Below are 26805 nucleotides of genomic sequence, written 5' to 3' on the forward strand. Positions count from 1 at the left end.
ACGTATCGTTATCGTATACGTATCGTAAAATACATAGAAGAATGGCAATTATATTCTCCTTTTTATCATTTATATTCTATTATTAGAACACGTATCATTTTTCAAAATTTTCCTTGCAATCTACAATTGTTTATGTCATCTTCCTATTGATCATCGACTTTGTCATTTGCATGTCTCATTTTCCTCGTGATTCGGCATTTCAATATCAGGGAACGAATTTGTATCTTCTACATGAAATCATCTCTTTAATTTCAGATAGACGAATATGCGGCTGCTTCTGTTCCAAATATCTCCGTTGCTGTGCCTGTTGACGGAAATCGGCGCGGCTGGGATCGGTAAAGCATGGCAGATCCTGCCGTACGCGACCGATTCCTGGAATCACCCATCATGGCCACGGCTCGACTCTTCCGCGTTCGAAGTTCGCAGCGTGACCGGGGTTGGTCATCTCAATCCCTTGTTTAATTGTTCATTTTTTTAAATCTTTGTTTATTAATTCCAGGTTTTTTACATATTTTTTTTTACATGATTTTTTTCCAGAATAAACGCTGAATGCTGATTGTAGAGTGGTACAGGCAAAAGTACCGATACGCGACGGTACGACATAGCCATGCATCATTACATTTTTTTTTTTTTTTTTTTTTTAAGATTATTATTGTAACTTAAATTTAAGCCGCTGCTACGCTGTGCTTATGTGCGATATTTTAATTTATGTCCTGAATGCCTGGACGCAAAAACAGGACAGTTCGTTAGCGTAGGAGAGAACTTCTTCGTTAGACTGAACTCTGTTGATTGACTATTGAAAGCGCAAAGCGTAATAAGTTATAGTAATTCTTTTGCACGAGATTAAATAATTCAAGAGCGTTATTTTTTAGTATCGATTATTTATTTTAAACATTGAAATTTACAATAAACATTTAGAATTTCTCGATAACTAGATGCGACTGTCCTCACATAAATGTATCAGTATCTGTATCATAAATGTATCATAAATGTAATAGTATTACTTCTACTTGGTCGGAAAAATCGACAAACGCGTATATCTGTCGTTAGGCCGTGCGGAATACTTGCAAAAAACGCATATATGTGTTCTGAGTCCATACATGCGTTAATAAGATAAGAGGAAATAAAAGACAGATTACCGATAAGATACACTAACACATATGTAATACATGTATATATTACCACTCAGATTACACATATTATATATTATATTATATTATATATATTATATATATTATATTATATTATATAGGGAATATGTATACCACGTATATATGTAGAACTATATATTTCAAACTTGTTTATAGCGCGTGCGCACACATACATGCACGCACGCGAACAATTTTTCGAACGATAATTATATTAATAATTTATAACCATTTATATTTTTATATTTTTACATTTTTATATTTTTATACTTTTATACTTTTATATTTTTATATTTTTATACTTTTATATTTTTATACTTTTATATTTTTATACTTTTATATTTTTATACTTTCATATTTTTATACTTTTATATTTTTATATTTTTATATTTTTATATGATAACCATTTATATTTTTTTTAAATATGTTCTTATGGCATATATATATATATGGCAAGATATACATATATATCTTCTCTCCGAGGCGTCTGCGTACAGCTGCATCAATGTCCCTAATAATATATTTACAATAAATATTATTGTTCTGTTATATTAATAATAACGAAGGAATATTCTGAACAACACAATAATTAAGATTAAGATAATGAATAATTATGATATTAAGATATTTTCTACTTAGAAAACATTGAAATAGCGTGATATACATACCAAGGGCAATTAGTTGCAGCCAAAAGAACTACATTAGAATTTTCATTAGCAGAATACCTTTCCAGGGAGAAAATGGGCCATTAAAAAAGATAGGGTACTTAAGGGGGTACACAATGGCCTCCGTAATGGCAGATTTACATTCCTCTAGGCCTACGATGTTGTCCCAATATACATTTAATTTTTTCAGTATGATTTCCTGCGACAATACAAAGATGAAATGGCGCATAATCTCCGTATTAATTTCCAAAAGTGTTATGTAATTCATTATTTAAAGCTTTACTGAAATCCCTGCGTCATTGATATACAGTGGATTGTTTATCCAAGGTATTTGTTGGATATACAGTGGATATATACAACAATACATTTGTTGGATATTGATATACAGTGGATTGTTTATCCAAGGATAGGTATTTTATTTTTAAAAAGCTTTACAATACGTATATTAATCGAAAATAACTTACGGATAAAATGTCTTCAGCAATCTTCCACAATCCCGGATTGTCTATATAAAGCTTCTGAGCCTATTTTGATATCTTTGATTGCGTGGATTGTTCCATTAAGATGTTAAATAACTCCTCTTCTGATGAAGATTCATCGCTTTCATTGTCGAAAATTGATGTCAATGTCATTGCCAGATTAATATCATCCGTAGCATCACCCCTCATCTTCTGTTGTGCATTCCTCCCTTTCACAGACCCAGATACAGACTCACTTCTCCTTTGTTTGCTAACAGATTTGACACGTTTTACTACTTCTTTGAAGATTGAATGATATTGTAATCGATACGTTGAATACGTTGAGAAAGTTGAATAGTGTTAAATAATTTAAATTCTTACACTTTGTTCGCATTTGTCATTTCCCTCGTCTTTATTTCCTCTTCAGTTATTTCCTTGCACAATATAGGATAATTTTGGAATTTCATCTTGTAATAATTTTCATATTCTGTAAGAATAATTTCCAAATCGACGTTGTCGCAGACTCGATATTTCCGAGGTAGACGAGCTTCCCGGATTAATACATCGCTAACGTCTACATATCTAAAAAATATAATTTTTAATTCATTGAACAAATTTTATGCTATGAGTACACACTATACGATAATCATCAATTGGGACAACTGTTTTATTTCTAGGTAAGACAGACAAAAGGAATGTACTGTCTATTTATTATTATATAAATCCTCGGCGATAATTTTTTGCCTTCTGCTTTCTAATTTCTAATTTTTAAAGTTTGAATTTAAATATATTTTCATTTATAACTAGTTAATCTACGTTATCGATTGAGTTATTCAACTATAACTACTGAGTTACCGATGTCGATTTTCAAACTTTGGTTTCTTCCCCTATTTCCGCACTAATTTCTATTTCGATTGGTCACCGATATTATTCGAAAAAATTGGAACTAAGAAGATATCTAAATTGCAATATACTCACCCATTGCGTTCCAAATAATCACATATAAGGTACAATATGTTCCGATTACGTTCCGAAGTACGACTCTCCTCCTAATGAGACATTTATTTTTTTTTATTATTAACAATAATTATTAATAATATAAAGATTTTCATGCAATTTGCTGTTACATTGCGAGTTTAATAAATTTGTTACACATAATTTTGTTATCTACTATCTTGATACGTGCAAAGATAAATCTTAATGATATATAATACAGCGTAAATGGTTATAAATAATTAATTATTGACAATAATTATAAGAATTATCGAAAGAAAAAATCATAGATACTATGTGCGAGTGTAAAATATCACAAAAAATGAACAACAATTGTGAAAAACGCAATATGGCAAATCAATGACAAAACACACTCATGACTGTCATGGAAGTTCCAAAGTCTAAAATCTAGAATATTCCTTACCTGTTTTCGCAAATTATGAGATGTCTTATTTGTGGTACCTTGCAGCGATGATTCACCGTTCATTGTGATAGTTTTATATGTGATAATGATATCCTTGTATTGACTATCGTTTTTCGATAGTTACGAGAATTTTCGTTTATCACTTTGAGACAATCCGTCACTTCCTTTCTCTTATAAAGTTTCCCTTCAACTCCGTTGAAAACTGAGCATCAAACAGGAGACGAACGATTCGTTCGCACACATAAGCAGGGTGCGAATATAATGATGGAATAGTCGAGTCCTGTCTACTGTATAGTAAGATGGATGCGACATGGAAATAGAAAGAGAAGGCTGTATATAAGCATTTTCTGTCCTTGTTTAATCAGGCATGCACACTAGTGGACACTGACGGCGCTCGTTTACCGTTGTTACATATTTCTGGTACAAGTACGCGGGCATTAGAGAAGGACGGAACGGTCTCTCTCTTTATCCCTATATCGCGTTTTTAGTTCGCTCACGCGCTCTGTACTTATATCTATTACATTTCCACCATAAGCAGCGGCCGTGCAGTGACTTACAAAAGTTTCGAACTCGCGGACGTTTAATCACGTTCCCTACTCCGAAGGGGTAAGTACAAAGTTGCTCGTCTCAGTACTCTTGTTAGAAGTTTTATCATCTTTTTCATTTCGTGGCTACAAATTTTTCCAGGAAATTCTTATCGTTTTACAAGGGCTGTGCGACACAATGACGTGACGTCAGCTATCGATCATATACGCGAATTTGTTGTAAATTAATTAGCAGAATATCTGGAGTTCTTTATCGTTGCCAGCTGTAAAATATTAGAATTTTTCATTTATAATTGTTATATTTTCGACTCTTCCGTTGCCAAGACCACCTTGAAAGATTTTTGGTATGTTCCATCGCCCTTGTTAAAAGTGTGCCCATTGGTTAGCTATATTGATTTTAAAAATCAATACGTATATCAAGTTTATTATCTCACAGAAACAAAGAAATTCGTTTTATTAACGAATTTTCGATGTTTCTTCTCAATTTCCTTTAGCATCGAACGAAGAACATTATATGATCAAACGTTTCATCGTTCAGATTATATTTCGTTTAAAAAGATTGAAATTGATATTGAGATAAAATCAAAAAGTATCCGTTGTTCTCGAACATTCTAGTATTCCTTCGCCGCCCGGGAGAAAGACAGGTATGAAGAAAGAGGATATTTTTTTTATTAACTTTTTAATATTGACAAATATTTCGACAAATATTGACGCGTGCGACAAATAGTGAGAAAATCAAGTGAAATTTTGAATAATATCGTTTTAATAATTTGTGAAACGAATTAGTTTGGTTTTTTTCATTTTTATTAGTTTCCGTCAGTGCTGATTGACGCGCCACTCCAGTTTCCATTTCCGTTTCTCGAAATTTCCTACGTCCTTGGTCTTTGGGACTCTTTGCCCAGGTAACTGCATTGCTTCTGGGTACGTCTCACCGTTCGGGTCTCTCGAGCTTTCGGTGTCAGTTGTTACCGTTGAAGGAAGAGAAGCTGGTGACGGATATTATCGAATAAATCGTTTATTCTGGAAAAGTTCGAGTAAGTTCGTTCTGTTTGAATAAATCAAGACATAGATCAATTTTTATCGTATCATCGTGATTCGCCATGTCGTACGTTTGGTTTCGGGATACCATATGTTTTTAATTTGGTACTTTTAATTTGACATTTTACGCCTATAATCGTGACAGGAAGATACTTTCAGTGAATTATAAATATTTTAAATTATAAATTATAAATATTTGATATAAATTACAATCATACTACGGGGAAAAGTGAAACATGTGTTTTCTTGTGGAACATGTGATAGTAAATTATTCGAAGCATAATAATGCTTAATTAAACATCTATACGGTAACATTTACGGACGAATATTGGGGTAATATTATCGCGTCGCTTTAATCTGGCATTTAATGCTTTGATTGCGGTCTTTGAAATGGCATCGCAGATGCTGGTATAATATCACACGAAAAAGGAAGGACCAGTGGTTAATGTTGCAAGCGCACCAGTGCGTTGCAGCCATCGGGGGTGGCTTTGACGCCGGTGCCGAGGAGAGGCGCAGAACGTGTTCGATCGACCCGCGAACGCAGCCCGTGCTCATACTGTGACAGAGTTCGTTTCAGTTAGTCTCAGTCGCTGTTTGCCCGTCGACAGCGTATAGTCGCGCCGGCCAACGATTATTTTTTCTTTTTTTGTTTCTCGATAATTCTCTCGCAACACTCGTTCTATACGTACACCATCAGTTTATCGCGTGATCATTGTTCCCGCTTCTCCTACCTTGTCACGTCCTTCAAAGAAGATTTCCCTTCAGTTTTTTGTTGTTTGGGGAAAATTCATCGCTCGGACACATGGATTTATCGACACGACGGTTTATCGAGGCATCAGCGTGATGTACTTTTCAAGTTTCATATTTTCTCTATGATACTTTCTAAGGAGAATTTAGAATTCGAAAGATATCAATTTCCAGGAAATATAGGTCTTTATTTATCGATAGGTTTGAATTTAATTAACTCTCTTATAATTGGTATTTCAATTTTTTAATTCCTTAAATTCAGCTTTCTTTATGCTGTTAGACGATATAACGCGGGCATTTTATGATATATCGAATATATTCGTATATATTTTACTTTATACATTCGATAAATTTCCTTGGTTGGCCGGCCTGCAACCCACATACGGCACTTAATAAAAATTTGTTTCGTTAGAGGTCGGTGTTTGTTCATCTTCGTCATAAAAATGTCATGACGTCATATCATATCACAAGGGTTCTTCTGAAAGCTAGATATTCGATAACAAGATTAATGGTTTTCGGTAGCTTGCAATGTCAAGCTTTGAACTGGCGGGATCGCCTTGCTGTCAAATCGCCATTCAGCAGCGACCATATTCTTTAACTACGTTCAAGACGTATATCACGCTACAGAAACCATCAAAGGAGGATAATTGCAAGTTAGTTGCCTCTTAGAAACGAGACAGTTGGTTGTTACTTGTTATCCGTAGTTGGTAGTTGTTCTCCTTAGTCGCCACGTATTATAGAGACGACATTCATAGTCACCAGTTGCCTTCGCTAATAGTTTCTTGTTGTCTGTAGTTAGTTCTCGTCATCGCTATGTATTCCATCAACCACGTAAAATTTAACATATAGGATTTTATTCTTTTTTATTCTTTCTGTAGATTTAAGATTAAGATTCTTTAAGTAATATGAATTTAAGTAACTATTTTATGATACAATAAAGTGGAAAAACGATTATTTTACGTAACGTAATTTTTTAAAGAACTTTGAATTTAAAGGATTCAGATAGATATCTTAAACGTAATTAAACCCTCCATATCGTAACAAATTAAAAGAAATTGCGCAAGAAAGTACAAATACATTTAATGCATAAAACATATATTTAAAATCCAAATGTAGGCGTTGACGCGTGCGTGCTACATGTTCGAAACGTTCGTTACATCGGCGATAAAATTTGTACGAATTTGACGAAGAAGCTTAACATATGGTGTGCTTCAAGACGACAGTAAAAAGTGTTGGCGGATTTTTCGAAATTTCTTCCATTCTTAATAAAAATATATTGTATAAATATAGTAGGATTTTTCAAATTTAAATAGTTATAATGATTTGAAACTTTACAATTCGGTACGGTTCTGTTTTATCCTTTGAATATACCTGCCATTTTCATATCTCCTTTTAACTAAACTAAATATTTGGAAATCCTATAATTTGTACACTTCTATTTGTGAATAAGATCGATGAAATTAAAGCGTAACTATGCTTTCAATAATGGCTTCGATGTATTGCTCGCCATTATGGCGGATTAACGTCTCTAAGTGATCGACCTTAATCACTAAATGGCAGCCGCGATTCAGTGGTAGAGCCTTACACATGACGGACATTGCAAGCGCTTGTAAGACGTCTATTGTGAAACGTTTCCAATCGCATCGGTTACGACGACGGTGAAATCCGAATAGAAATATATATCGCGTATCGCTTCAGCCTGACATGTCTTAAAATAGAATCACAATTTTTCGTTCTTTAAAAAAAAAAAAAAAAAGAAAAAAAGTCTATAAAAATTATATGCAAATAAAATAGATAAATGGATAAATGGTTGTACAAATTTATAAAACAGATATTACAAATATACGTAAATAAATTATATATTTATAAATTGTTTGTTTAAATATCTGTTTGTTTAAATAAATAAAAGGGATATTTACGACTTACAATGAACGTAGTCCTGTTTTTAGTTTTAAACAAAGCAAAAACGGATAACAACTTTTTAAAATGTAAAACTCAACGCAACAGTGGTTTTTTTAAATTAATCAATAACGTTCAAAGTTAATTAATTTAGAGTGGTTTGTACATTTTGTATGCTCGCCGTATTTTAACGTTTGATGTGTAACGTTTGATGTAGTACTTGATGCCCGAAAAATCGAAAAGTAATTAAATTTGATCGTTTCGTCGAATTTACAAGTGTGTATATTCGTGTGAAATCCTATGTGCTTGTGTATGCTGATGTGAAAGGCGGTAATATATTTTTCTTTTTTCGATTATTGTTGTCAACTTTTGTGTGGAATAAATCAATTCCGTGAATAGAAGTGCAATAATCAATACAGCTTACTATGAAATGATAGCACAACAACAGTACATATCGCCATTGACGTCAGCTTCACAAAATTTCTCGAATATCGAGGTTGTCCATTTGGGTTAAGAATTTATTTCCAAAATGCCACAAGCACGAATATCTTATGGAAATTTCCACTGTAATTTTTAATAATCAGATTCCATATTGTATGCTACGATTCGAGGAAAATCCGCAGCTAATATTCCGCTATTATTATCTTTGCTGCCTTTGAATACCATAAATAGTCGTCCGTAAATTTTAAAAGATTTTCTGTTGCATACTTATATTGTGTATTTTAGTCTTAAGGTGCGGGTCCTGTTCAATTAATTGAAAGTGATGAAACTGTAATGGGTCACGATAGTCAAATATTAAAAATGGTCTCGTTGGCTACATTTAAAATCTTTACGAGATATATATGCATAGTACGTTGCTACTAGCAACGGGTAGCGATGAGCAATAGAGAACAGTACCTTCCTTATCTCGTCGTGATTATGTACATACCAGTAATGCACAGTACTCGTACTGAATATCTTACAACATCTACATAGATTTTCAGATTTGTTTCGAATATTACCAGCATAACCATGATAGTAGAATTCTGTTACAGTATTAATTCTATAGTGCCGTTATGCATAATACAGCCCTAAAATGTTTCTACGAATATACGAATATTTTCGTCAGCTACTATATTCCAACCATGGCTTATTATGAAAGGAAATATATAACGAAATTACTTGTTTCTTTTAGACTAAATTAGTTTAATTTGAATAATTTTAGTAATTGTGTAGGATCGAACAACAACTTATCATTAGCTTCACTCGAGACTTGATTGCACGTAGCAACGTAATTGCGTTGGAACTGAGGGTAGAAAACAATGTCAACCGTTAGACGCGTCTGTCTGGCGAATGTGTAACGCGTGAATAATAGATGGCGTGAACCCTACTTATAGCTGTCTCGGCTTATATCGTAGCATTCAACCTAGGGTATAACGATAGGGATCATTAGAAGTTCAAAGGCCGGCTGATCAGCCTCATTTTGTTCCATTTTTTAATCAAGCGATGAATCTACAAATTGTACAGATTTCGATGGTTATCACAGTTCTCTGGGAATTTTAAAGCGCGGTTCGTCGAATTTAGTCGGATTGGCTACAGACTCTTTTACGAGCAGCTTGAAACTCGATCTAGTTTCGAGAAAATGAAAAATTCGTTTTATCTCTTTGCTTCCCTGTTCCTTCCTTCCTCTTTTTTTTTTCTTTTTGCTTTTTACATTGCGTTAAGACCGGCTAAATAATATTGATTGCCATGGACGTTGGCTGGTTTAAAATCACTGACATCGACCATAACAAAAGTAAGTTTGATGATCATTTATCTGGGCCGCTGTTATTCGACTTGAGCTCTGCGCATTTGTTAATATTGTTCTAGTAGGGATGAGATATTAAAAATTTAAAATAACTTCGATTAAAATTATATTATAAAAATTATATTACATTAACGTTTAGAAGTCAATAAAGTGGAAAGAATTATAAAAGAATTATAAAAGAATAAATTATATTACAAGGAAACAATACGGCTAGGTAATTTGAAACATTCTGGCTAAAATTGCATTCTTTCAAAGTTAGGACGTACAGTATTTACAAAGTAGATTAAGTATCAAATGGGGTACTTAAGAAAATTCATGTTATCATTATTTAGTAAACATTTTCAGGTAATAGCCTTCTGCAAAAGCTGCTTTACGTTACGTTAACCTATTCATTATTAATATTAATCATATTGTTCTTATCTCCTAGGGGCATAACGATCCATTTTTATATCGTGTTAAAGCTAAATTTCTATTAGATTGTCGTAAAATTTTCTTTCGTTTTGTAAAGAAATGATAGATACACAACATTTTTTGTTTTATGTTATTTTTTATTAAATTGGAGAAAGGTGGATCGCACATAATTCAATAAAATAATATAAAGCAAAAGATATCGTACATCTATCATTTCTTAATAAAACGAAAGAAACTTTTGGAACAACCTAATATTTCTCTACAACGACACTTCTACAATGTTAAAATATTTGATAAAAATATTTGATAAAAATATGAAGAAATTCTAATATTGATTTAAACGTATCGATTTATTTACTTTTCGCTGCCAGAAATTGTTAATTATGATTTCCACTTAAAAGCGTATTTCATATTATGAGGATAAATGATCAAATTCATCTCTAATATACACATTAGAGAGTCATTTATAGCTGCAATCCTGTTTACCGCTCATATTCCTGGAACTCGATAATTCACTAGGTGATTGCTTTAACCGAGCAGAATACATCCATAAATAATTAATCGCTATTAATATTCCATCGACTTTTGAAAATCCCCGATGTGATCTATTTCACGTGATGAGAATACGTGTAAAGTGAGGTTATTGCTTGATTACCTTTAGTCGAATAAATCGAGTGATTCAAATTATAATGGGGAAGAAAGTCAAAACTATGTATATTATTTTTTTCAATTTTTATGTATCATTTGACGGAAGGAAATTTGGTAAGTAAGGTTCACCTTTTTTAATGTCAATGATTTTGAGATATGTTATTAAGCTCCAAATTCTAAGCAATCTTCTATATATATATATATATATAACATACGTATAATAGCCAAAGTTCAACTCCCAAGTATACGCAAAGCTTTTATTTTCAATTTATGCGATACCACTATGTTCCATGAATTTATTTGCTAACGGTATTGAAACAAATAACAAGCAGAGGACGAACTATCCGTGAACTGTTTTGCCAACGAGTACGCTTCCAATATTTTCTGTTTGAGAAAACACACTTGTTGCTGTTGCAACTCCAAATATTTTTACAGCCGACGCTTTTGCCATGAATCATCGGCTAATATATAAAATAGAGAAAAGCCATAGTTGATTGTAATGGAAATTTAGAAAACCTCAAACTCGATATAGAAGGGAAAAATAAAGGAAAGGAAGGGAGAGATAATTGGAAGCTTGGGGCCAGGTTTAATTCACTGAAACCGGGCTGCTTGTGTCATCACGAAACAGAATTGCCAGTACGTCATTTCTGTGCACCCGTCCTCGTAAAAACGGTTTCACTCGTTAAGAAAAAACGAATAGGCGGTGAAGAGAGAAAAAAGCAGACAGAGAGCGCTTTTAAAAAGCTGACGAAGCGTGCGTTGCCACAACGAGACACACGGTGCTATTTGTCGTTTTAAATTGCGCCGCAACTTGTTTTTGAGATCTTTGCTAGAGACATGTGAAAACACGTTGGAAGTATATTTCTTGTTTTTATGGAATTTAGCTGGAAAATGAAAAATAACGTAAAACATGTACTTACGACTTACAGAGTAATTGAATGTATACACTATAATAACCAGCGATTTAAGGCTTTAAAAGATTTTAAAAGATCGAAAGAAAAGAAAAGAAAAGAAGAAAGATAATATGTTGTGGCAGTCTAACTCGATTTAAGGAAATAGAGAGGGAGGGGGGGGGGCAAAGCTTGTTAATCTGGAAAGAATACAAGCATCAATTTCAAGCACTTATAGGGAATCAAGCGGGCTTGTTAAGGTCGTAAGTTGGACAATTATCCCGTGTTAGGTTCAATCAGCTTAGTCCTACACAAAATTGATCCAATCATGTGAAAACAAATGTATTCTGATTTTTGTCGCAGATATTTCTGGTCTACGCACTCCAGTGACCGCACAACAGATATTGAAACACCTGATTTTCACCTATTCTACAGCGACAACATTTCTTGATTTTTTACAACCATGAAGAATTCGTACTCGGAAATACTTGCAATGCTCATCTGCTTGCAGGTTATTTTCGTCACTTTCTTCCCGTTAGGGGCTGGTAAGTTGATACTGATTAATTATACCATCGAAATTCTATATAACGGCTACAAAAAATATTTGCATCATTACCCTCATTTCCTAACGAAGCGCGTTTTTTTTACCAAGTTTTATATTTCATTTCATAGTATCAAATCTCTGTAGTTACACGAAAGTATTAAATGATAGGAAACTTGATATACACGAATTTAATTAATTAATAGGTTAGTCGATATACAGCCATTATTATTTCATGTGAAATATTACAACGTCAAAAACTTAACGTTCCTGTACGTACAGTATTAATCACAAATTGTAAGAATGTTTACTGATAAGCAAAATAGATAATATGGAAAACGCAGACCTATGGAAAGAGAATTCCTGACATTAGACAGGAATACGCGATTGCACGAAATATTTTATGGTATGTCTAACATGGAGAATATATGCGGCAAAGTACGAAAAATTCATCCTGAGATATGTATACGACCTACGCGGTACGGGACGTGTTATAAATGGTTTCCGCCACTCAGCCGTATTTGAATTTGTGAACACGATCGAACAAATGACGCGACAATTATTAATTGCCGTCTCTGCCTTAGTAACGATTCGCGTTGGAACGAGGTCGAATCGTTCCGATTCCACGCGCGATTAACAAATAATTACAGTGGACATCAATTACTTGGATGACCTTCGTCATTTCAGCTTAAAACGATTAATTTGATCAAACCAACCAATTATTTCAATTAATACAATCTGCACTTTAAATTCGCACGTCTTGTGTATACACACCGGGCCAGAGAAAAGTTTTCATTCGTTCGAGTAGAACCTTCGTAGTCCTTGAGGACGCGTGTCGCTTCTCGTGCACCTAAAGTTTCGTTCAAATTAACCGATTTATTTGAATTCGAGCGAGTGAAAACCTCTTTGTCACCGTGAGTTTGTTACTTAATTCATACTCTTAGATGCCCTTTGCTTTCAATCTCTTACATCCATTCTTAATTAGTCAAGTCGTTCGACTTTTGACAAGTATTTTAAAACCATTTTACTAGCACGAACCTACTTTTTTACTTGAGATTATCCGCTATTTTTATTCAAATGTTTATGTACGTATATACACTTTTGAATTTTAAACGAACCTTCTATTATACCTATATCCTTTAAGTGCCGTTTTAAGTTTCAAGAGACTTTAACTCGGATAGCTCGACTTGGAGTTCTAACGTATACTGTAAAGCACACTTGCGAAGTAAAACAGCAAACACGATATAAAAACTTTTTCCCCATGTAAGAAATCGAATAACCTATTTCAACGGTGCTTTAATCTCATCGATGAAGCATCGATGCAACGAAGAAGCATCGTGATAGCCGCAATGCGGATCCGTTGAACAAAAATTTCCTGGTACGGTCGTTTTCGTAATGTTATTAACCGTTTTAGTGTCGGATGTTTCAAGACTCCGTATCGGTTTGTGCTATGCAGCGCGATAGCGCTTCGTTCATTTATTTGCGAGGAGTACCGATCGACGCGATCGCGTTGCCCTTTTTCATCCTGTTTTTTTCATCGAAATATACCGTTCGACGTGCTCGCGCTTCATTTCATCGGTTATACTGGAAGCGTTACAACAAACACTCAAAAGTTTGCGAAATATTTATGCTCTGCGTTTCGTTTGCGTGATAACATTCTATAATGCAGGATTTGGTTTTCCGATTCAAGAGGTAATTTTTTATATTGGTTTTTTTTTTTATTTGGTTTATGATTATTTGAAAAACAAGTAATTACGAGAGGAAACTCTGATATGACTCACGACGAGCACGCTTGAGCGCGGTGCGAATTAATGATCGTGACCATACATCGTGGCACAATTTACCACGGTACGCGAATAGAGCGATCACGCTGCGTGGCGTTAAAACGGTTAGCGTAACTGCGCGTACGATTGTCGAGTGGCAAAGATATTGACGCTGGTAATCGTTTTCAGCGGCTTTAGGAAAACACTGTACTGATTTCGAAGGAGAAGTTGTCTCGCATGGAATGATGTATGTGCCGGGACCATCGGTTTGCAACCTCTGCTTCTGTTACCATTCGGAGCCAAAATGGTGCCGGGCTATCTTCTGTTCACCTCCTTTTGTAAGTATATGCTCATTCTAAGAGCAACCAGCTTAACACAACCATGAGAAACTAAAGTACACCGTTAACGCTTTTATGCTGGTCGTTAAAACACATGCTGCGCGAATAGGGTACACAGCGATTCATTTAACTCGCCTTGAATTAGTTTTAGAAAGACAAACATGGACAGGGATAATTTTTGTCACGAGCCGTTCAATTTATTCGTTCATTAGAACGAATTAATTTACACCTGCTGAGATCGCGATTGATGTGACAAATTTGAAATCTTGTTCCATATAAATATTTTTAAACAAGCACGTCGTAAGCTTTGTATATTTTTTAATCGCAACGAAACTGTTCAGAGAAATGCTGAAATTATTAATTAGAAAAGGAGATTTCTACGCATCGTTGTAAAAGTGTCAGGGAAAATATTGGTGAAACAGTTACGTTGTTACAAGTTCTACAAGAAGAAATATTGAAAATCACGTTCCACTTATTCAGTTGCACGTGTAAAAGGTATCTTGCGTTCGCGCAAAAAATCTCTGAAGGATACATGCTTTATAATAATTGGAGTGTCGAAGTTGTTACGCGGATCGGCGTACACGTACCTTTTAATGAAACTAGGTTACTCATTCGTTATTCGTTCCTAATTTTCAGCTTCACGATTTTTACGCAATAAAATTTTATACACCTGTTCGGTTTATAAATGATTCAATTCAAATTTAACAGAATTAAAGTTGAAATAATCATTTGTACTTCATTAAAAGGTTCTTTCAGCATCTCGTTTTAATAGTTTTATTGGTAATATTTTGTTAATCGTTATATTTAAATGGAGTTTTTCAAAGGAGAGACATTTTAAGGTAGGAAATGGACATACATTTATAATAAGAATTCAGAAGAAAGAATATTTCATACAGAGAGAAATATTCCGTCTGTATGTATAAATAACTACGCTATGAATTTTATATGTATCGGATATTCCTTCTGGTTAATGTATCTGATGTTTTTTCACGCGAGGTAGCGTATATTTGCATCTATATGTCTCTTCGTTTCTCAGTAGTAAAACTTAGCATTCATGCGGCTGATAAGTAGTTACGCACTGACAACGAGAAACATAAAATGAGTAAGAAGCATGAGACATTCTATAAGAAAAATAAAGTTGTTTTTATCTTTCATTGCATATTCGTCAGAATATTGTTAATAAATATTTAAGTTAAGATTTCAGTTGAAATAAATACATAGGATTAGACATTTATTTATATATGTATCTATGAACGCATTTGACATAAAATTTTGATAACGACTAAAATTATATATTCTGATATTAAATTAATTTAATGAGAATAAAAAACTAATTTTTTTAAACGAGATTTTGTATAAAGTTATATTTATTAGGAAAAGTTCGTTCATCCCTTTATAATATGATAGGATTACAGACTCATAGCTGTGTAAATCATTTCGTGGAATAGTACATGTGTGCGTGTGTGTTCTAAGTTTTTATTATAAAAATGCTAAATGTACTAGGAGACGTTTTTAAAAATTCATAAATTTTTCTTCATCAAACATATCAATCGTTATATTGAAAAGTTAATTATCTTTTATTTGTTTCGAGCTGCACATTGATTGAGACATTCGTGTTGGTTATAATTGCGAATTTAACGCAACGAAGTTGTTTGAATCCCTTGCGAGCATGTAAATATATCGTCGAATTAATAGGTCAATTACTTGAGGTTGGAATTGAAAGAAAGGGAAAGGTGGAGGAGAAGTCTTGCGTTTGAATGCGGGACACTTTTAAAGCCCACAGTTCGCTGAAATTGCCAGAGAATTCAATTAAATGGCAAATTAAACCATCGAACTGAATCTGTTTCCAATCGCGAGCTTAGAAGTTCTATCCTTTGAATTTTTATGTCAGTCAACTTTCTTTTTGTACGTACGGTAACGAATATAATTCATGAATTAATGAAGTATGTAATTGGATGAAAGTTCTTCTTCCTGGATTTAGTTTAGACTGAAAAAAGAAAAATTGAGGAGAGGAAAATGCTGTTACGCATACCGAGTGATGCGGATCACTGGGTTATGTGCGACTCGGGCGGATGTTGTTGCCATACCCACTAAAAACCCCTCCTCCTTTTTCCTTTGCTTTGAGGACAGACAACCCCAGACAACAAAACCTGTCGGCAGTCATCAGGTTGTCCTTTCATGCCCCGTCGTATCTTCTTCTTCGGGCAGTTATTCTGTATATTCTGTATTGCTCTCGTCATCTTCTCAGCTAGTTCAGAATACTGGGCTGATCTCCTTCTGTGGTTCTTTGTTGTCTTGTATCTCTGCCTTCACTGCTCCGAGTAGTTGTTGTTGCTCTCGTTCTCCTCCTTGCCTCCTTCAAGGCCTTCGCTGTCACCCTCCTGTGAGACATGACGGTCTTGCGAAATTGCCTGAATTTATCCCAGCTCTCGTTCTTGGCGGTCACCGTGGCGATCAGATTGTCCACGTCTATCTTCTCGCCAAGAGCGTCCTCCAGCTCAATCCTCCTGTCCGTTCACTTCGGGCACGTGAAGAGGGCGTGCTCTGCATCGTCGTTAGGGTCTCCACAGTCGAGACAGTTGCTGTCGCTGCTCTTGCCAATCCTCTCTCTATAGACACCAAAACTCCTGTAGAGGTGGCCGTGTGTGCGTTATATATTTATTGGATGTGCGTGATAGTTGTAGTAGTTGGGCCTGGTCCGCTGTAATTGTCACTGGGGGCTGTAGATGTCGCTGCCGTCGTCCGACACTAGTTAGTGTCGAGTGGTGGTATTTGGCTTGTCGAGTGCCGCCACACTCCCATTCCCGGTTAACAGCTGCATGGTGTGATGATCGATGTCCATCTTCTTTTTGGTAAATAGCAGCGCACTCGGCATTAATTTCCTTGCGCCTCCAGTTCCTCCTTCAGCTCGTTGCCGTCATCCGCGCCGATCCTGGTCTTATGGATCTTGTTCCTCTCGTAAGTCTCTCCGAGCATCTTTATCTTTATGTAGATCGGGAGATTCCCGGTCAACACGCAATGTGCCGCGTGGGAGACGGTACGGTATGCCGTCGTTGTTATGCACAGGGCCGTTCGTTGTGCCCGTTTCAGCTTCTTCCTGTTCTTATCGGTATTCGCTAAGCTAATTCTTCTTTCTGAACCCATACTGCCTCCGATGGAACGGGTCCGTTCCGATGCATCTCTCGATGATCTTCTTAAAGCATTTTTCCCAGATCTTGCTCATGGCTGGGAGTATGCTTATCGGCCGGTACGCGTTAGGGAGACTGGGATCCTTTCCTGGCTTCCTTAGCAATATTACTCTGGCCGTCTTCCAGCAGTCTGGTTCCAGCTTGCTTCCAGCTCCTGCGTCCAGCAGTCCAGGAGTCTTCCATCGACTCCTGCAGCCTTCTTGGTGTTCATTCTTCCGGCGGCATCGACGACATCGCCTTCGCCGATGACGACGCTGAAGCTGATGTCTTCTTCTTCTTCGGTCTCTGCCTCTTCGCGGCCCTCGTAATGGGAGGGTCCGTGTCCCATGGTGAATAGCCTCTGTAGGACTGATTCCACCATGTCGATCGGCATGTCGTTGGTTGGTTTCTTGCTTTTGCATCTCCTCATGACTGTGCGATAGGGTTTGCCTTCTTGCTTTTCTGTATGGATGGAAACGCGTTCGAAAAGTAGAACGGAGTAATTAGCGATGCACGATCCCAGGCTGGTGAATATTTTTCCATCGGGAGAAGTCAGGTCGAGCGATACAAGATTTATATGCTCGTTCTGCCAGTTATTTCAACGTCTGTTACGCGATAGAAAATGAACATAAATGAATAATAAATGTATTACAGCCATAAAGATTGCTTGATGTACGCCACCGTATTTCCCCTATTTCTCCGATACAATTTTCCTTTTTTTTTTCTTTGCCAAACACTTTACTAATCGGTACGTATTCGAATTATCCTCAATTATTCTCGGTTGTTTCCGTTTCCTTTGGATTTACATAAGTACTCGTTTGATGTACGTGCAGAGTGAGATAATAACTATTAACAGCTATAAAATAAGAAGCGAAAATACGTTGAAACTCGACTTCTAGATTCGCGAGACTTTGCAGAGCTTCGAAACTCTCGTGTTTCAAACCTAATAAAAAGTTGTAGAGGGAGAATTACATTGCGAGATCTGTTAAGGAAAATCGTATCGTTGTAACAGGATTATTTCAGCGAGGGAAATTCCGTGTTGCGTGTAACGCGTTGCAAAGCCATGAGCTTTCTTTCGGGTTAATATACATAATCGCCTTATCGAACTTTCCATCTCACACGTGAATTTTGCATTTCAATCTTCTTACTTGCAGTCAAGTCCAGTTTAGTGTGACTAAGCTAAATGTTTCAGCCCTTCCAGGTAGAATATGTTTTATAGAGAGACGTACAACTCTATGAAGAGGAGATCAATAAATTGGGTTATCTTTAAATCACTGACAATTATTTCATCGACACGATTTCACCGACAGCGAATTCACCGGCAATGTCTATCAAAGTTTATTTACCGATACACCGAGTGAAATCACCCACAATCATTTCACCAATATTCTCCTTCGTCGATAATTATCATGCTTGCCACTACATGTTATCGTTGATTATATGTCTTTATTTACACATTCGTTTACGCGCATAACGAGATAAACGAAGAAACGAAAATGATATGTTGTCATGATGTATTGTTAAATTACTAAATAACACGAGTTATATATCTACCTACATGAAAGCTTCTAAATATCAATTATAATTCATGAAAGCACACAAGCTATTTTGCTATACACAAATAGAATTATAAGGAAATGTTACGTGCTAATGATTTAACGAAATCTATTCCTCTGTACATTTGACATTTCTGTATTATTACTTGTGTACTTTCTGCTCTTATTTACGTCATCGGAAGTAAAAATACGTTAAGCGAATCAGCTAATCTATTTGAGATATTCAATGGCTCGGTCTTCTCTTATGCGACTACCAAGTAGAAGATAAGTTCCTGGTTATATAACATTTTATAACATCCAAATTAACTATTTTTTTTCTTTTTCTTTTTCTTTTTCTTTTTCTTTTTCTTTTTCTTTTTCTTTTTCTTTCTCTTTTTCTTTCTCTTTTTCTTTTTTTCCCCCTTTTTCTTTTTCTTTTTTTTTTACGTGGGGGAAATCCGCTCGGACACGAAGCCACTTCTTAAGTGGCGTGGTAGTGAACATCCAAATTAACTGGGGCACTAATTAGCTGAAGCTTCTAGTCAAACCAGGTATCAGTCTTTGTACGCAAAGGCATTCATTACAATCGTTTAATGTTTGAAGAAACACCGTTACAAATTCGTGATATAGGAGAAAGCGATTCAAAACTCGGATTCATTTGTTGGAACGACGCCGTGGGCAAAAGTACATAATGGAAAACTTTCTTCCAAGACCAATTGATAGCGCTGACGTAATTAAAATGTGACGATATTGCCAGCGACGTTTCTCCAAATAGACGACTAACTTATTTACGAATTGCCGTAACACGATTGCCGCTGGTAATACGGTTAGTAATCACTTTATTGAATTTTCGCTTGACGTGACATCGTCGAGTTCCTAGAGAGATTCTTCTCCCTTGTAAAACTATGTTCCTGCAACGACTGTATTTGTTGAATTACCGTTCGTGAACAAGTCCTTCTCTTTATTACGTGTAATAGATTCTTCTTTTTAAGTTTTAATTTACGTTGGTAATTTTCTATAATTTATTACTCGAATATGGTAATTTTTTCTTAAAAAGTTTGCTTTTTCTACAATTATTTTACGACAAAACCCATCAAAAACATGATGTATCTATATATACCCTCAAATATTATCGGTTTATTCTCAAGCTATAGTTTAATTTCGGAAATTGCCAATTAAAATCATAAAAAAAAGACACACAGAAAGTTCGTTAAAATATTCGATTTTCCAATCAAGATATAGAATTTATTCGAGTAATATAGATTACAGTAGCGATGGTGACGGCAACGATGAATGGACTGATTCTTCGTGCGAAAATAAATTGGAAGCGCAGAAGGATGCATTGTTTCAGGGAATATCGATTTTCAAGCATGGTTTTAAAGTACGTGTGCGCGTGACTAGGTTTGTTAATTAATGCCGCTCCCAGGTTTTCAATATATAAATGTGACACCTACATATCTTTAAGCTTAAAACAATTGGACTAAGAATTTCGTTAAATTTAAATCAATATTTATCTTTTTAAACGCAACAATATTTTTAATGACAACTTCACGTGTAAATCAAGTGCATACATATTCGATCGTTCTTGAAAACCTGATTCTCTGCGAAGAGAAAAAATCCTTGAATAAAGATTTGATCTACGTTTTATATGCTACGTTTTACATCCACCTCTTTTCAGATATACCTCTCTATTTAAAATCATAGATCGTCACACTCTATAGGTATTTCCTTGAAAAGGTTAAAGTCGTTCTGTATAAAACCCAATTCAAAGGGGAAGGAAATTCTGCGAAAAATTCTTTCAGATTTCCCTATGTTTGAGCTCGAATCAAAGCAATCCTGTATAATAGGATAGGATGATAGGATGATTCTGTATTATTCCTTGTGTACTTTCTGTTCCTGTTATTTACAATAGGATGATTATGCGTTTAACTTCTCATAGAATCTCTCTGATTCCGTATGATATCATCAGTGTTTTTGAAATATGTTATTAATGTCGTGACGTCAACCGTTTCCAGTGCAAATTCAATTTTGAATCGCAATTTCCACGTTTGCGTGGCAAAAGCGTAAAATCGATAACGCACGCAAACATGTCTTCTTTGCTAATGGCGTACTATAAATATAAATATTTGAATAAATATTGCGAATTTCATATTGCTAAAAGATTTATACTATTTGTTCGTAAATAATCGTCGGATCTATATTTAAGTTGAAACTGCTGCATTAGATCTCTTTTCTTACTTAAAATTATTTGGATTGGTAACTTGGATGCAACATGTAATTTATTCTTCTTTTATAAATAGTGTACAGAAGATACCAATTCAGAGAAATGGAAGGAAAGTCTAAAAGCAAAGAAAATCTACAGGAAGATAAAACGTTCGAGCCTTGACAGGCTATATAAGATGCTAAGTAATCTTCCTAGTCCTGCAGTTCTTTCTATTTTCATCAATAATTATTGGTATATGTTAGGAATGCAATTAGAATTTTTGTCCTCAAGCAAAGTATAATTTCAATTTTGTATGTAAACCAAAATATTAAATATCAAATAACCATCAAATAAAATTATATTGTATGGACTACTGTTTCTTTAAATATTTGAATATTTGGTAAATATTGTTTATTTAAATATTTTAAATTGCATGAAAAAAAAAATGATGCAAATAAATCATAGGGCATTTTAACCAAAGAGACCAATATCTATTTAACTGTGATTAAATCGTCACCGTTTAACGCTCTATCTCTTTTATTAACTGTGCCTTGTTAAACTACAGAGGATTACAGAGGATGCGTTTTTTTGATAAACAAACGTTCTGACAAATACGGCAGCAAAATCAGATATGTAGATTCTTACAACAGCAGTTATATTGTATGAATTCCGTTTTTCGGAAGCTTTATTTGTGAACGACAATTCGCCAGAGTACGGATTCACTGTAGTTATAGCTGTAGGATCTCTATCTAGTTGACAGATCTGCTTTACGTAAAGCATTCCTGTCTCTTGTTCTACCTTATCGCGATTCTCTCCTCACCTTATACGCTTTGTCGAGGAAAGTAATATCGCTACATATCTCGGCTCCGGTTACAATAATTAGTTTCCGCCTAAACTGTTAGAACCGCGTAGCACGCACCCTACTCTCGTTTATTAAACATTCAGGCCATCTGATCGCATGCGACGAGTTTTATGTTAATCCCGACCAATTACAATATCTTTCTCTCGTTTACAAGGGACGACGAGACTGGCAGTTGCGTGCTTTCCAAAGCAAAAGCCACGATATCTGCATGATAACCTAACCTCAACCGATTTTGTTGTACTATTCTTAAGTGGACTTCGTTTGTACCATTTTCGTAACAAAAATAGAATATCTGGAACACAGCATTCCGTTATGCGATATTGTCAATTTCTAACATCTGAAACATCAGAGATAATTTTTTCCCTACAGTTGTAAATTTGTGTGAAAAATTACGAACGTAAAGGTGTTTGGCGCATGTACAGTTCTCCCCACCCCCCTCCCCCCTCCAACCATCATTTGCGTAGACATGCTAGAAAGATCCACTTTTCCACGGTGAAACTGTGTGTATTGTAATTTCATTTTGACAATGGTCCAACATCCGACTATGCATAAATTTAATATTAATATAAGCAGGTTTCATGCCAAGTATTACACATCTAACGTATAAGCACAAGCCCTGGTTTTAAATGCCTTGTAGTAAGACCGAAAAGATTATTCAGTTGGATGTCTGACTCAACATCAATATTTTACTTAGATGATAATACGTCGAGAGCATGTTGGTGGATGGAATGGGAGATGAATGAAGGCTTACTTCTGTAAAATACATAAAATACAAGTCGGAATGAATTTTGCCGCTTGGGGACAGAAAAACAGCTGACTGATACTGTCATACACCTGAATTTATAAAATTTTGAAAATCGATGTAACCTTTGAACTTTATCGTATTTTGTTTCATAGCACAAGTTATTCTTCCCGAAATGTACGTTTAGTGTTATAATATATTTGACCAATGGTTCTCAAATACTAGTTTTGCAAAAGCAATGGTGGAATTGCAGCAATTCTTTCTTCTTTCATTCTTTGAATGACCTGGATTTTCGAGTAGTCTAGTGACGATTGATCCGTACAATTAATCGATTTCTTTTTATTACAGAACTGCAAGAAATTCCGCGTTGAACGCCGATGTTGCGAGTTCCAATGCCTGGATGAGGTTGGCACTGAGTATTGGTCCGGATCTGATGTGGTTATCGTCAATGGTTCACCTAAACTTGAAAAACGTAGTGTATTGTGGACGCTGAGCTTAGTGATGGTAATTGTAATATTTTAATTTCTCAATAAAGATTCCGATGGCGCCGTTAACAAAATTCGTACCTTATAAACATCGACGATTAGCTTCAGCCATCGGGAAAAGAAGTAGTGTACAATTTAGTGTGTTAACGAAGAATCATTTGTAACTGAATAATTATACCTCGAGAAGATTATGCCTGAGTAATTATATTTATTCTTATTTTCTTCCCCTTTATTTCATTTTAATAGATTTTTGTATTCAAAGAGCGAGGTATGGTTATATCAGACGGGTTAATTTGTTTTTACATATGTCAAAAGAATGAAAGGAGATGACGATGAATCGGTGACAGGTAGAAAATTGTAATCTGTTGTATTTCCATGGTACTGTAGTTGATTATATTTTGTTCAATATTATTCATATTCTATCATGTAATTTGGGAATATACATACATATACATATATGAAAATATAGTGGTATACTTATCCCCTAATCTTTGTGATTTCTATGAAACTTTTATGATTCATTGTCACTTGTATGAAGGATGGAAATATAAAAAAATTGATAAAATTATTAATAATATTTACAAAGAAAAAGTGAGCTGTTGGATATACAGGGTGGTTGGTAACTGGTAAAAAAAAGAAGTCGAAAATATACAAATTTTTCATTTGAGGCTTTGTTTTCGAGAAAATCGACTTTGAATTTTCGCTCGGTACGCGTGCACTTTATCACGTTTCGTTATAACGGATTTTATTGTAGATTGTGTTTCGATTGACGTTATGTTGATAAACCCTTCCAATATGTTGCACGCGTTGCACGCATACCGATCAAAAATTCAAAGTCGATTTTCTCGAGAATAAAGTCTGGAACGAAAAATTTTTATTCTATATTTTCGACTTCTTTTTTCGAGTAGAATCACCAATTTTCCGCTTGTACTATCAATTACCAACCAGCCTGTATGACAAAATTCTATTTTAGACACGAAACTCGCCACGAGTGGCTATTTTGTTTACGAAATTAAACGAATTTAATAAATGAAATGGCAAGGAAGGAACTACAAGTGACCGTCAAACTATTTTTATGCTTGAAAAGTAATTCGCAAAGTAATATAAAATAATACTACTGATTTGTGTCTCTTTCAGAATTTTTTCTTAATCTCTTGTTTTTTCCCTTCAAATTTATTATTTATTATTTATTCGGTGTCACGAAAACCGATTAAATATTAAATATCTTAAATATAGATTGAAATGAAAGCTTGTCAGTTCTCGTTCAGTTGTCACTTCAAAGTCGTTAGTTCAAAGGTTCTCGTACATCATAAAGCAAGGGATCAAATCTTTAACTTATTACAAATTAAATCTTTTATTGTAATTGCGAAAATTATGAAAGTACCAAGCAAAACAAGTAGGGAACATGAACTGCTCAACGAACCAAAGAACGGCTCAGTGACAAAATTAATAAAGTAAGCATCACAAATATTACAACATTACACTCTTACATCACATAATAGTTCTCTATACAAAAGATATATAGCGAATCGACTTTTCACAACGATAAGAATCAACAGAACCAATTAAGACCAGGCGAAACTCTCGTAAGACAACAATATCAGAGGGATCAAATCAGCGATTTTAATCTATGTTACAAATTATAGTTATCAAGAAAAATTGCTCTTTTCGCGAAAATTATGCTGATGACACAATCACAATGCATTTTATATGTGGTAGTTGGATGTGCTCGTGGCCATCAGGAGTATAAAGACGACGTTTTTAGAAAATGACGGCGCTGTCGGGTTTTAAAAGCTTTTATTTTTTTCTTCATCATTACAAAGATTGTGATGGAAGAACGTAATGGGGTAAAATCTGACGATTCCTTAATGAAGAATGCTTAAAGAGATTCTATAGAAAACAGTGATCGTTTCGTTGGGTAGTTCATTCGAATTTTGATCAGGATTATTGAGATAGAAGGGTCGAGAGCTTGGTGGAATATCAACTTTGACGCTTCAACGCTTCATCTCTTTTCAAGCTCACCAGTCACGAACCATGGTTCACTGAATATATCTTTTTGGAAAATCCTTTTTGGATTTTCGTACGAAAAACATGGTATGTTTGACAAGGGATTTTCTTTTGAGGCAATTTAGAGTGACAAAAAGGTCTTTCTGTTAGGTAGCTTGTCGATAAAAATGTTTTATTAATAACGTAAATGGAACGAGTAGTTACGAATTTAAATAGAATATGACCAAATGGAATATATATCTTCTCTTCGACTTTCATAAGCTGAAAGCCCCGTATCTAAATTTTATCTTAATTATTTGAAGCAAAACGTATGTTCTTTTATCTTCTTTTAGTTGTAACATTCACTATACTATGCTTTGTTTATATGCTAAAGCACATATTTTATGATTTAAGGAATAAATTAGATATGGGGGGACTATATTGTTAGATTGTTAAATGTGACTAAATGGAACTCATAGTTTATTAAAAACTACGGGATAAATACGTATAAATGTTGTAGTCGTTGTAATCTATTATTGTGCTATTATAGGTATACGTGTGTACTATAGAGGGACCACCCTATTAGATACTGACAGCTTTCTTCTAACATAATCTTTCCATAGAATCTTATAATCTTTTTCCTCTCATTGTCTCCGAATAAGAAGTGTGTAATAAATGTTCGAATTTCGGTGTGTTGAGAAAGCTGCTCGGTTAAGTTTCTGACTACAAAAATGGTCTTTTTCTATCAGAAAGAACGAAAATAAATGTTCGGCAACGAGTTTTTTTTTTTTTTTTTTAAGATTTTTATTTTTACGTATCAAGTATAGGGAAGAAGTAGTGATCTCTCTTTTATGGATGAAATCATGTTAGGCGAACGTAGTAAATGGCTTCTGCAGTATCACGGAACTATTCGTATTACTCGATTAACTGAGTTCCCCTGAGTCAGTGGTTCTCAATTCTTGAAGCGTTTATTTATCGATTAGGGAATAGTTCTAAATCTTTTTCGACTTTCTCCAAAGCAATCTCAAATTGAATATTTAAGACAGCATTTAATGAATTCAAATTGAAACACCTTATTTTATTACGTAAAATTAAAATAACATACTACAAGGAATGTCAGTAATTTGGTATTTCTCTATGCCAATTTCCTTAAAATTTGTATCAAATTTAAATGTACCTTTTGTTACTAATCTAAAAATGATTACTGTTTCCAATAATAAAAGAAATAATACCTTAAAAATCGCTTAAGAAGTACGCAAAATACTTTGAAGGTAACCGAGCCAAAAAAAAAAAAAAAAAATAAAAATAAAAAATAAATAAAAATAAAAAAGAAATAAATAAATTTAATAGTAAACACGTAGGTGAAACACTTGCTGAAATTTGCATCACTCGACACGAGCGAACCGTTCGGAAGGAAAACGCGTTCAGCCCCCAAGGCTGTGGAATTGGCATCACTTAATTAACTCCGTTTGAATCTATCTTGAATTAATTCTCGTTTAACGACCTGTGCGTATTCAACATCATATCATTT

The 26805-nt window shown here is 34.7% G+C and overlaps 2 protein-coding genes and 1 long non-coding RNA gene across 5 annotated transcripts in view; 2 read left to right on the forward strand and 1 right to left on the reverse strand.

Annotated features, from left to right (window-relative positions):
• The first annotated feature begins 218 nt into the window (after nt 1-218).
• Nucleotides 219-26805, forward strand: part of LOC126927944 (uncharacterized) — a 79907-nt gene continuing 53320 nt past the window's right edge. Inside the window, exon 1 of one of the 2 annotated variants that reach the window (XM_050743922.1) lies at nt 219-436. The gene's annotated coding sequence lies outside the window, so the exon portion shown is untranslated. Of the gene's footprint in view, nt 437-5037; nt 5268-26805 lie in introns of those variants that run through there. The other variant, XM_050743924.1, reaches the window with a different exon arrangement.
• On the forward strand, nt 4091-23752 carry LOC126927943 (uncharacterized). Of its 2 annotated transcripts, none has more exons than XM_050743917.1 (4): nt 4091-4294; nt 12016-12197; nt 14146-14294; nt 23152-23752. In XM_050743917.1, the coding sequence occupies exons 2-4, from the start codon at nt 12116-12118 to the stop codon at nt 23323-23325; spliced, it is 405 nt and encodes a 134-aa protein (XP_050599874.1). In that variant the 5' UTR covers nt 4091-4294; nt 12016-12115; the 3' UTR covers nt 23326-23752. The 2 variants fall into 2 exon arrangements, with proteins under 2 accessions (XP_050599874.1, XP_050599873.1); XM_050743916.1 differs by lacking the exon at nt 4091-4294 and adding an exon at nt 8644-9691.
• LOC126927951 (uncharacterized) lies at nt 5233-6743 on the reverse strand. Its single transcript, XR_007716087.1, has 2 exons — nt 5490-6743; nt 5233-5401 (listed from the first exon to the last, which is right to left on the reverse strand). It is a non-coding gene; the product is annotated as an uncharacterized LOC126927951 (long non-coding RNA).

The sequence above is a fragment of the Bombus affinis genome, unplaced genomic scaffold (assembly GCF_024516045.1).
Source record: "Bombus affinis isolate iyBomAffi1 unplaced genomic scaffold, iyBomAffi1.2 ctg00000357.1, whole genome shotgun sequence".
Lineage (NCBI taxonomy): Eukaryota > Metazoa > Arthropoda > Insecta > Hymenoptera > Apidae > Bombus > Bombus affinis.

What these genes read in the sequence shown, in the direction of transcription:
- LOC126927943 (XM_050743917.1), top strand. Translation starts at nt 12,116, where the DNA reads ATGAAGAATTCGTACTCGGAAATACTTGCAATGCTCATCTGCTTGCAG. An exon ending in TTTCTTCCCGTTAGGGGCTG is followed by an intron (nt 12,198 to 14,145) that starts GTAAGTTGATAC and finishes AATCGTTTTCAG; the next exon opens with CGGCTTTAGGAAAACACTGT. An exon ending in TCTTCTGTTCACCTCCTTTT is followed by an intron (nt 14,295 to 23,151) that starts GTAAGTATATGC and finishes TTTTTATTACAG; the next exon opens with AACTGCAAGAAATTCCGCGT.